The sequence below is a fragment of the Bos javanicus genome, chromosome 2 (assembly GCF_032452875.1).
Source record: "Bos javanicus breed banteng chromosome 2, ARS-OSU_banteng_1.0, whole genome shotgun sequence".
Taxonomy (NCBI): domain Eukaryota; kingdom Metazoa; phylum Chordata; class Mammalia; order Artiodactyla; family Bovidae; genus Bos; species Bos javanicus.
This window is the reverse complement of record NC_083869.1, coordinates 21,943,588-21,955,619: the sequence shown is the minus strand read 5'-3', so window position 1 is coordinate 21,955,619 and position 12,032 is coordinate 21,943,588. Positions and strand designations below refer to the sequence as shown.

The window sequence follows — 12,032 nt, the reverse complement described above, 5'->3', positions numbered from 1 at the left end:
AAACTTTATCAATACCATGACCTTCTAAGGGCTTCCCAGGTGTCTCAATGGTAAAGAATCTGCCTGCCAATGCAGGAGCTGCAGGTTCAATCTGTGGGTCAGGAAGATCCCCTGGAGAAGGAAAGGCAACCCACTCGTGTTCTTGCCAGGATAATCCCATGGATAGAGGAACCTGACCGGCTGTAGTCCATGGGGTTGCAATGAGTCAGACACGACTGAGCACATACACACACGTCCTCTAAGCCTCACTTCAGGCTTTTTGACTTGAAACAAAGAAAAAAATCAAAAGAATGTATGGTTATCAGAGAAAGTGTGTTTATGTAGGTCTAAGTGTATCTCTTGGAGAAAGTCTGTTTTCTATTTCTACACATATAATCAACATATAACTGAATTTAATAGTGTATTTATATACATAGACATTTGGTCAATGTAATATCTGGGACAGCATCTGGGATTGTCAAATAATACAAGGCTCACATTTCAAGTGGACATATTATATAGACTCTGCCTCTGATGATATTCACATATAGTGCAGAGACATATTTAAATATATACAGTTAGACTATGCATATGTGTGTATATGAAAGTGAAAGCCGCTCAGTCATTTCCGACTCTTTGCGACCCATGGACTATTTGCAACCCCATGGATTATATACAGTTCATGGGATTCTCTAGGCCAGAATACTGGAGTGGATAGCCTTTCCCTTCTCCAGGGGATCTTCCCAACCCAGATCTTCCCAACCCTGCACTGCATGTGGATTCTTTACCATCAGAGCCACCAGAGGAGCCTGTGTGTGTATACATACAGTAAATATACTAAGAACATACACACACACACACCACTGTTCTGTAGGGCTATGTAAAGGCAACAAAGTACTGAAATTGCAAATCTGAACTGCTGAACCAGACCACCTGGAATTTGAATGCTGGTGCTCTGCCACTAACCCTGCATACTGAGCATCAGCTTTCATCATTTGAAAATGCGGATAACAAAAAAAAAAAAAAGAAAAGAAAATGCGGATAACAATAGTTTCTACTTTACAGATTACTAAAAAGATTAAATACTATATGTGAAAGACTTAAAACAGTCCCCAGCATATGAAAATAATAAAGATTAGCTATTTTTATATGTAGGTGACTGATACTAATACAGAAGATTCTTTACAATAAATATTTGATTATCACAATGCATCTTCAGGTCATCACCAAAACATAACAACACGGTAATGCTATGATTTAAAAAGTGCTAAGAAGATGGAGCTTTACTGTTAAGAATCAAAAAATAAACAAAACACTTCCTCAGTTAATAACGTTTGACATCTACTGATAGAAATGTATTCCTTTGCCTTATTCTCCTTGTTGCAAAAATCCCTAAGAGACAAAATATATTAAAATAGTTTAGATAACCATATTTTACTGTGAAAGTTGGTTTTTTAAAAATATTCCCCTGAGTATGTTTTTTATGGATTAAAGAGATGATATGAAGGGAATAATTCTGAGATGGGAAGGGAAGAGAGAAAGCAGTGACAATAAATTTGTGTGGCCCACTTAGCGAGAGCATGTGTACATCACCAGTGGGTACGTGTTGCGTCACTTCAATCGTGTCCAACTTTGCGACCCTATGGACCATAGGCTCCTCTGTCCATGGGATTCTTCAGGCAAGAATACTGGGGTGGGGTGCCATGCCCTCCTCCAGGGGATCTTCCCAACCCAGGGATGGAACCTGCATCTCCTGGGTTTCCCACAATGGCAGGCAGGTTCTTTACCACTGGAGACATGTGTGAAGCCCAGCGATAATTGTAAATCTCCATCCTCCCAAGAGGACAAAAACATAATTTGCAAAAAGGGCCATTCTTCAGGTCCATTTCTCCCTGTTTGTAACTAAGACGTGAAAATTCAGTTCACATTTCTGTTTTGAGCAGTAGTTTTCCTTTGTCAAGAAAATGGTTTAGAAAGTAGGGTCACCTATGGAAACTCAATTATGAGAACTGAGTAGTGCCCAAGGAGGACATTACAAGTTATTAGAGAAAGTAAAGTGTTGATTTTGAGTAAAAGCACAAAAATATTGTAGCATCTGTTATCATCAGTGATGCATTTACCTTTTCAGTAAGCAAATGTTAAGATAAGCCAGTATGAAAAAGAGTGATAACCTCACAAGAATTTTACTCTTTGCTTCCATCAGAGTTTCAAAGGGTATAGTTCTGTTTGATTGAGAAGAGTAATTTTTAGACAAACACCTCCCCTATTGGCTTGGTACCAAGGGTTAATCTAGCTCTATGACTCATCTTTAATAAAAATACATATAAAGGGAGGATCTTTGAATATTGGATAAACTGAATATAACATGAATTCAGGGAATGTTCATCAAAAGGATCATAAAAAATCATAAACTGTAATTAATAAAGATTAATTAATTCAGACCTGCCTCTTGAGAAACCTGTATCAGGTTAGGAAGCAACAGTTAGAACTTGACATGGAACAACAGACTGGCTTCAAATAGTAAAAGGACTACATCAAGGCAGTATATTGTCACCCTGCTTATTTAACTTATATGCAGAGTACATCATGAGAAACACTGGGCTGGAAGAAACACAAGCTGGAATCAAGACTGCCGGGGGAAATATCAATAACCTCAGATATGCAGATGACACCACCCTTATGGCAGAAAGTGAAGAGGAACTAAAAAGACTCTTGATGAAGGTGAAAGTGGAGAGTGAAAAAGTTGGCTTAAAGCTCAACATTCAGAAAACGAAGATCATGGCATCTGGTCCAATCACTTACTTCATGAGAAATAGATGGGGAAACAGTGAAAACAGTGTCAGACTTTATTTTTTTGGGCTCCAAAATCACTGCAGATCATAACTGCAGCCATGAAATTAAAAGATGCTTCCTCCTTAGAAGAAAAGTTATGACCAACTTAGATAGCATATTCAAAAGCAGAGACATTACATGCCTACAAAGGTCCGTCTAGTCAAGGCTATGGTTTTTCCAGTGGTCATGTATGGATGTGAGAGTTGGACTGTGAAGAAAGCTGAGCACCGAAGAACTGATGCTTTTGAACTGTGGTGTTGGAGAAAACTCTTGAGCGTCCCTTGGACTGCAAGGAGATCCAACCAGTCCATTCTAAAGGAGATCAGCCCTGGGTGTCACTGGAAGGACTGATGCTGGGGCTGAAACTCCAGTACTTTGGCCACCTCATGCGGAGAGTTGACTCATTGGAAAAGACTCTGATGCTGGGAGGGATTGTGGGCCGGAGGAGAAGGGGATGACAGAGGATGAGATGGCTGGATGGCATCACAGACTCAATGGACGTGAGTCTGAGTGAACTCCAGGAGTTGATGATGGACAGGGAGGCCTGGCGTGCTGCAATTCAGGGGGCCGCAAAGAGTTGGACACAACTGAGCAACTGAACTGAACTGAAATTTAGAAAGTATTTTTTTTATAATTTAAGCTGAAAGTCAGCTGAAACTTAAATTGCACAATTGTGTAATAATTCACCAAAAATTAATAGCCAAATTCAAGATGAGAAGATATATGATTAAAGTACTCAATATTTTTCAATCACCTCAAAAGTGTCAATGTTTATGTACTTCTTACGGAAATTCTTAGTACCTAGAGGCAATACATTGTGAATCACGTTCAGAGTCCACAAGCTGGCATCTTGAGGCCAAAATTGGCTTACATGTGTTTTTCAGCATCTGTTTTTTAAATTAAAGTCTGTTTTTAACATTTAACAATTAAGAAATTTAGCAACAAAAATAAAAGCAAAAGAGAATTCCAGCTCCTCTTGAAACTGTTAGGCCCCTGGTTGATTTCAAGACAGACATATTGAAAAGCAACAAAACTGCATTTGTTTTAAGAGTTCTCAACTTGGACATCTTGCTAACTCCTACTTAATTATTGATTTGAATTTGTAAGGTATTAGAATTATGTTCTCACAAGCTCAACTGAACCAAAATCAGAATGCACAAAATAGATACAGGTTAAATGCTTCTTATAGAATCACATTATGAAAAGCTGCTTGGACCCCACCAAGCTAAAGACAGAAGAAAAATCCTTAACATGCTGCAACTTTTGACATGAGAATGTAACTGTCCCCTGCAGTTTTACAGATGTAGTACAGAATAGACGTGAACAATCAAAACATTCTGAATAGCTTTCATTCTGCTTATATCTCCTTATGTGGACAGACATGCATGATTTTTTTAAAGTCTCACTCCATTTAGATTTGACCGCACCATTTTGAGAATTACTTTAATTATAAAAATTTTAAGTCACAATACAAAGAAGGTAACATATGCATTAAGGTTTGTCAGTCCCAAAGATGATCAAACAGAATTTGTTACTCATCAACTCTGAATAAGGCATATATAGAAATTAAACAAAATGTCACAGCTCAATTATTGAGGGTACTGGGCAGGGCCTTTTACCCCAGTAACTTAAAACTTCAACTACTCATGATGATGAAATAAGGGTGTCAGAGACTTGTTAGTTCTAAAAAAACCTCTTCCTATTAAAATGCACAGACTCTAGAACATGTGAACTTCTTATAGTATTATTATTAAATACCTTACTGGGGATTATTTACAGTTACCTGGACATAAAACTGTAAAAGTGACTGTGAGTGGCAAAGGCAAAAGAAAACAAAAGAATTCAACCCACATCTCAATTTCTTCCTAGAATCAGAAATTTGACAAACACATTTAACAATCTAAACAATCATCATACCAATTACTTCAATGTGAAAATGTAATTTTTATGTTTCTCATTAGTTAAAATGTGCACATACACAAATTCTTAGACAACATCATGATTTCATAAAGTAATTTCACATGACTCATTTTAAATATGGGATGGGCCTTTCAGCTTAGCTTTAACAGTTTAATCACAAAATTTCCTTGAATTGGAAGTTTTTGCATTTGATCGTCAGAAAACAAAGTCTATTCTAATAATCTCCTCCTTGTTCTACTATTAAAATAAGGGGTGACAGTGTTCTTCAGGCTTGAAGTCACTAAAAGAAACTATAAAAACTCAGTATTATCACCAAAATAAAAGAGGAAATACGCCATTTTTAAGACAAATGGTTGCTACTCTAAGACATATGAAGATACAGAAAATACAAATTGCATATACCACATTTAGCAGTCAATATTCTGCAGGGTGAAAAATCACCACCAAGATTAAATAACAGTCTGAGGTTTTATAAATGCTCTTACATTAAAATGCGCAAGGCACAAGTCAGAGCAAAGGGAATAAAGATAAATTGAAAACCAGAAAATGTAGAGAAAAATTTTTAATAGGCCTCCCGCCAATGAGATTATATGACAAAATCTTTGCAAGGTAAAGAACATTAGTCATTTTTATTCATTCTTTGAACTATACCCCCCAGAATCAAAAAGAAAGCAGCAGGGGTGGGGGAAAATACATCCATGGAAATATTTTTAGAGACTGTTCATTTTTGAACATTTTGTGCTTACTATAATTAGCCCAAAGTGGAAACCTATTAAACAATATATTGTTCTGGGAACACAAAACAAATAAGAATATGAATTACTGCTCTTTCAGTCAGCAAATTTCAACAACTTACAAATATCAAATACAGAATAACTCGATATTTACAAAGATGCTAATAATCTATATTTAAACTTTTTTAGGTTGCTTATTCGACTCTATACAGCATACAGAAGTTTACAGTACTGGTTTCTACAACAGTGCATCCGTGGATTTTTAAAAAACAACTATTGTATTAACCTTATTTCCATGTTTTAAAAATCTGAAATAGCTTTTATTTGATGCAACAATATTCTCTAGAAAACAAGGAAGGGAAAATAAAGGACTAAGAACATAGACTCATCAGAAAAAAATTGTATTCTAATGCAAAGTTTAAAGAACAATATAGAATTCAAATGTCTCTCTCTTATATTTGGGAAGGCAATTCCTAAAAAAAAAAAACTTTTGCCTCTTTTTACCCATTCTTTCTAGCAATTTAGCCTCTTGACTTATCATCATTTATTTATTCCTTTTCGACATAAAGTCAGGATCTGAGAAAAGACTCCTTGAATTCTCAGTTAGTTCTCCTTGCATTAGTTTCTCCAGTCATTGTCAGCAAGCAGTCTCAAGTTCCGTAATACGGAGTTCCATATGAACTCGGGGATGCATTCCTAACATGCAAACCATGTACAGGCTTCGTGGAAATGTTCCTGTTTCCCCACAGTTTCTTTTCCTGTGCTAGTCACAAATCCTGTTGTAAATTAATTTTTCAATAGTGGGCACAAAACTGAGTCAATCTTCATATCTATTGAAGATTAGATTCTATAATCTAAAAATATCTTAAAATATTAAAAATATCTTAATATTTTTATGTTACTTATAAAGCACTATAACCCATCCAATGTAAAATTATTTGTACACTTACAGTAAGATTTCCAAACAGGAGGTCTATATTCATCTGTGTCTGAAAGAAAAAACAAATTAATGTTACTGAATATCTGTATTTTAAATGAGTTATTTTAACCATTATTTCATTTAATATATATTTGTTGAGGTCTATTTGTCCTAGGCATTGTGCTAGGCACTAAAGGGTATTCAAAGATTTTTAGTCTTGGTCCCCCCTTCCTTGGAATAAAATTTCACAGAGATGTTTGAAGAAAATTATTGTTATTTATTCAACTGCTTATCACTTGAGAATACCAAGCTTAACTTTTACTGTTTTATCATCACTGAGGTAACAGTCAATAATGTCTCTGGCTTAACTTTCATTCCACTGCAAGATTCCTGAACTCATTGGAATTTTTCACTTTGGGAGGATGCCAGCATATTAACATTAGGAGAAAAGAACAGCAAGGTATGGACCTTCAGTTCAGTTCAGTTGCTCACAGCACGCCAGGCCTCCCTGTCCATCACCAACTCCCAAAGTCCACTAAAACTCACGTCCATCGAGTTGGTGATGCCATCCAGCCATCTCATCCTCTGTTGTCCCCTTTTCCTCCTGCCCCCAATCCCTCCCAGCATGAGTCGTTTTCAATGAGTCAACTCTTTGCATGAGGTGGTCAAAGTATTGGAGTTTCAGCTTCAGCATCAGTCCTTCCAATGAACACCCAGGGCTGATCTCCTTTAGAATGGACTGGTTGGATCTCCTTGCCGTCCAAGGGACTCGCAAGAGTTTTCTCTAACACCACAGTTCAAAAGCATCAATTCTTCAGCGCTCAGCTTTCTTCACAGTCCAACTGTCACATCCATACATGACCACTGTATGGACCTTAGTCCTCATACATCCTGGACAATCAAAACCAGGAAATGAGAAACACTTCAGTGAAGGTGAGTGTATCTAGGGAGCTATTAAGAACATGAGGTGAACATGTGCTCCCCAGACCCATTCACCTCCCTCTGCTTGAATGCGGATTAGGAGAGTGTGAAGATGCAGTGGAAAGTGATGAGGGAGAAAGGAGAGGGGACTGCACAGCCTGGCATTCTCATCTGTAAAGCACAGCTGAGGAATCATCTTGCCAGCACGAAGTCATGCCTGCAAGGCCATGCAGCCAAACCAGCAGACAGCATTTTGGTGTTGGGAGGTATGGCCAGACACATCACCTGGCTCTGCTGGAATCCAACATAAACCCATTGAGGAATCTGATCCTAAAAATCGTGGTCTCCAAGGAAACAAGGAAATTCACAGGAAGTCTACTGAGAAGGGTGAATCTTGCATATGTAGCTCATATTAAAATTGTCACAGACTGAACACATTCAGCCCCCAAATCCCAACCTTTAAAATGCAATCTTACACTTCATTTTTGATGTGTTACCATAAACCACCACATGAATCAGAGGGCTACAGTAAGACTACCAGTGATGGGCAAAAGGACATAAGAGGGAAATTCTACATCATGTAGAAATTACTTAGCACCAGGAGAAGTTTTCATGTATGTTTTCTCAAAGAATGAATAAAAGATGACATGAATAAATGAATGAAGTAATGCAGCAAATAGAGTTGACTCTCATTATTCACAGAAGTTACATCCTACATCACCATACACAATGAATTAACCAACACTGAACCACTGCTCCTGCGGAAACAAGTTAGGTTCCTGTGAACCTCTGGTCATAATATTTTCATCAACCAGTCAATATATAACTTTTCTTTCTGTGTATTTCTGTTTAAAAATACCTTATTAGCATATATTGTTGGTTCATAAACACTTAACTCACAGCCAACTACACTTTAACTTATGCTTCAAAGAAGCTTATCTGCCATGTATTTTCTCCATAAGACAAATCATTGCCTTTTTGCACTTTGGAACACCAGACAGAATTTTGACACTAGGGGCCATTTAAAAAAATAAAATCACCAATAAAAAGCCACAAAAATACCAAAAAAAAGAAAAGTGGCATTAACTAGGTCCTGATAAGAACATTTGTTTACAGTATGAGAGCTGAAACACAGAAGGCAGAGTTGCCTTGCTCAGCCTCAGCTGGGAATATACAGGTCAGGCAACTCAATGTGCCACTCTATAAACGCTGGCAAATTACCATGAAAGTGTCACAAGTATTTATTTTAAAAGGGTTACAAATAAATGTTAACAAGTAAGCAAATTTGCAAATACAGAATCATATAAGGAGGATTATCTGTATATGAATGAGTAGTTATTTAGGAAAACTACCATCTCAGGTAAACTCACTGATAAACTCAATGATATAACATTAGGATGAAATATGACCTTAGCACAGTAATATATAGATATATACATATTTACCTAGCAAGAGGGTGGGGGTGGGGGTGGGCATGTGGGTGTGTATGTTTGGAAGGTTAATTGTACTGATGTTTGTCTTAAAAAATAAATTATAATTAATTGAATTGTATTTTTTATATGAGGAAAAATTTGCCTCTAAGCATTCAAGTCATTTAATGATTTCATCGATGCCATATGGATCCTGTTAAATTGCCATTCAATCCTAAGCCAGTTTTTGGTTTAATAGGAGAGTGGATGTTCACTCTCCTAGCATTTGGCCTGAAATATTCATGTGTGTGTCTCAGCCTTCTTGCCAGCATCCAAACAGCATACACTGCAGTGATGAGGCACCTCCCGACCCACCAGTGGAAGACACACATGCAGCCAGGAAGAAAAGAAAAAAGGCACTCAACGAGGCTGAGACGCAGGGTAGTAAAGAACTTAACTTTGCACCTAATCACTGCAGATGGTGACTGCAGCCATGAAATTAAAAGATACTTACTCCTTGGAAGGAAAGTTATGACCAACCTAGATAGCATATTCAAAAGCAGAGACATTACTTTGCCAACAAAGGTCCATCTAGTCAAGGCTATGGTTTTTCCTGTGGTCATGTATGGATGTGAGAGTTGGACTGTGAAGAAAGCTGAGCGCTGAAGAATTGATGCTTCTGAACTGTGGTGTTGGAGAAGACTCTTGAGAGTCCCTTGGACTGCAAGGAGATCCAACCAGTCCATTCTGAAGGAGATCAGCCCTGGGTGTTCTTTGGAAGGACTGATACTGAAGCTGAAACTCCAATACTTTGGCCACCCCATGCAAAGAGTTGACTCATTGGAAAAGACTCTGATGCTGGGAGGGATTGGGGGCAGGAGGAAAAGGGGACGACAAAGGGGACGACAGAGGATGAGATGGCTGGATGGCATCACCGACTCGATGGATGTGGGTTTGAGTGAACTCCAGGAGTTGGGTGATGGACAGGGAGGCCTGGCATGCTGCGATTCATGGGGTCGCAAAGAGTCGGACACAACTGAGCGACTGAACTGAACTGAACTGAAGAAGAGGTCTAACTTTCACCTTCAGCTCCTAGGAAGTAATTTTATTTGCCTGGGATCCTTGGGCTAGGCAGAGAGTAACAATGTGACTTAGGGTGGGGTTTTAGGTCACACAGTGTTAGTCAACTTGAAGACCAAGTTCCACCCTGTGGGTGGGCCATCAATCATAAAGCCCTCATTAAAAACTCTGAACTCAAGGACTGAGAGAGTGTCCTTGATTGGAAATCCTCCATGTGTCTCATTATACATCAGTGCTGGAAGACAATGCATCCTGACTTCACAGAGGACAAGAGACGCTTGCATTCAGTCCTTCTCCTGGACCCTGACTTAGGTGCTTCTTCCTTTGGTGGATTATAATCTGTATCTTTTCCTTGTAATAAATCATGACTCTAAGTATAATAGTGTTTAGTGAGTCCTATGAGTCCTTCTGGAGAATTATCAAACCCTAAGGTGATTTGAGGGAACCACCTCCCACTTGCACTTGGAGTCAGAAGTGAGAGAAGTGTTTGGGACTGTGCCCTCTTACTTTGTCATTGGCCCTAACTCCTTGCAAACCCTGTACACGGTTGTGCAGATGAGCAGGCGACCCTGGAGATCACTTCCACTTTGGAGATGATGAGAGAAAAAGAGGCTAATACTCAAAGTTCTGTCTCTGGGGGATTGCTTACCTGGTCCTAGATAGGATTTCTGGAGGGGAATATGAACCTTAGCTGGCTGTGTGACTTTAGGAAACTTACTACCTCTTTTTTCTTTATGTATAGAGTAATAATATCATCTAAAATGGTAATAGTAATAACACAGGTTTGTTGGAGGATAAAATTAGGTATCATACATTAAACATCTTGCACTCAGGAGAACTTTAGTAAATGAGAATCCTCTCTGGCCTTCACCAAAAGTGAAGTTAAAAACATGATGATGTTACCATATTTGCCTCAGGGCATTGTCAATGATTTCACCTATGCATTCCTATTATTTCGATTTTGCCTGTACACCTACTGTATTATAGAAGACATTATTCAAGATGCTACAGATCACAGTTTTGTGGCCAAATGAAATGAGTATTTGGCAAATAACCAAGAAATACTGGGATTTAAGTTTGTGTTTCCTTTAATGCTAAAAGAAGTCTAATCATTAGTGACATTTAAAAACAGAATGTGGGTTTTGAAAGTCTTTTCCGTATAAGCAAGGTGAAAAGACAGCCTTCAGAGTGGGAGAAAGTAATAGCAAACCAAACAACTGACAAAGAATTAATCTCAAAAATATACAAACAGCTCATGCAGCTCAATACCAGAAAAATAAACGACCCAGTCAAAAAATGGGCCAAAGAACTAAACAGACATTTCTCCAAACAAGACATACAGATGGCTAACAAACACATGAAAATACACTCAACATCACTCATTATCAGAGAAATGCAAATCAAAATCACAATGAGATACCATCTCACGCCGGTTACAATGGCTGCTATCAAAAAGTCTACAAGCAATAAATGCTGGAGAGGGTGTGGAGAAAAGGGAACCCTCTTACACTGTTGGTGGGAATGCAAACTAGTTCAGCCACTATGAACAGTGCAGAGATTCCTTAAAAAAATGAAAACAGAACTGCCATACAACCCAGCAATCCCACTGCTGGGCATACACACCGAGGAAACCAGAACTGAAAGAGATATGTGTATCCCATGCAGCACTGTTTATAATAGCCAGGACATGGAAGCAACCTAGATGTCCATCAGCAGACAAATGGATAAGAAAGTTGTGATACATATACACAATGGAATATTACTCAGCTATTAAAAAGAACACATTTGAATCAGTTCTAATGAGGTGGATGAAACTGGAGCCTATTATATAGAGTGAAGTAAGTCCGAAAGAAAAACACCAATACGGTATATTAACACATATATATGGAATTTAGAAACATGGTAACGACGACCCTATATGCAAGACAGCAAAAGAGACACAGATATAAGGACTCTGTGGGAGAAGGCGAGGGTGGGATGACTTGAGAGAATAGCACTGAAACATGTGTATTACCATATGTGAAATAGATGACCAGTCCAAGTTCGATGCATGAGACAGGGCACTCAAAGCCAGTGCACTGGGACAACACAGAGGGATGGGATGGGGAGGGAGATGAGAGGGGGATTCGGGAGGGGGGACACATGCACACCCATGGCTGATTCATGTCAGTGTATGGCAAAAACCACCACAATATTGTAATTAGCCTCCAATTAAAACAAATAAATTAATTTTATTTA

The 12,032-nt window shown here is 38.3% G+C and overlaps 1 protein-coding gene across 2 annotated transcripts in view; it reads right to left on the bottom strand.

Annotated features, from left to right (window-relative positions):
• The window catches only part of CHN1 (chimerin 1), a 200,560-nt gene that overhangs the window by 145,810 nt on the left and 42,718 nt on the right, over positions 1-12,032 (bottom strand). For both annotated transcript variants that reach the window (XM_061434899.1, XM_061434907.1), the window contains exon 2: positions 6,416-6,454. In XM_061434899.1, the coding sequence (XP_061290883.1) occupies positions 6,416-6,454 (39 nt within the window). The remainder of the gene's footprint in view (positions 1-6,415; positions 6,455-12,032) is intronic.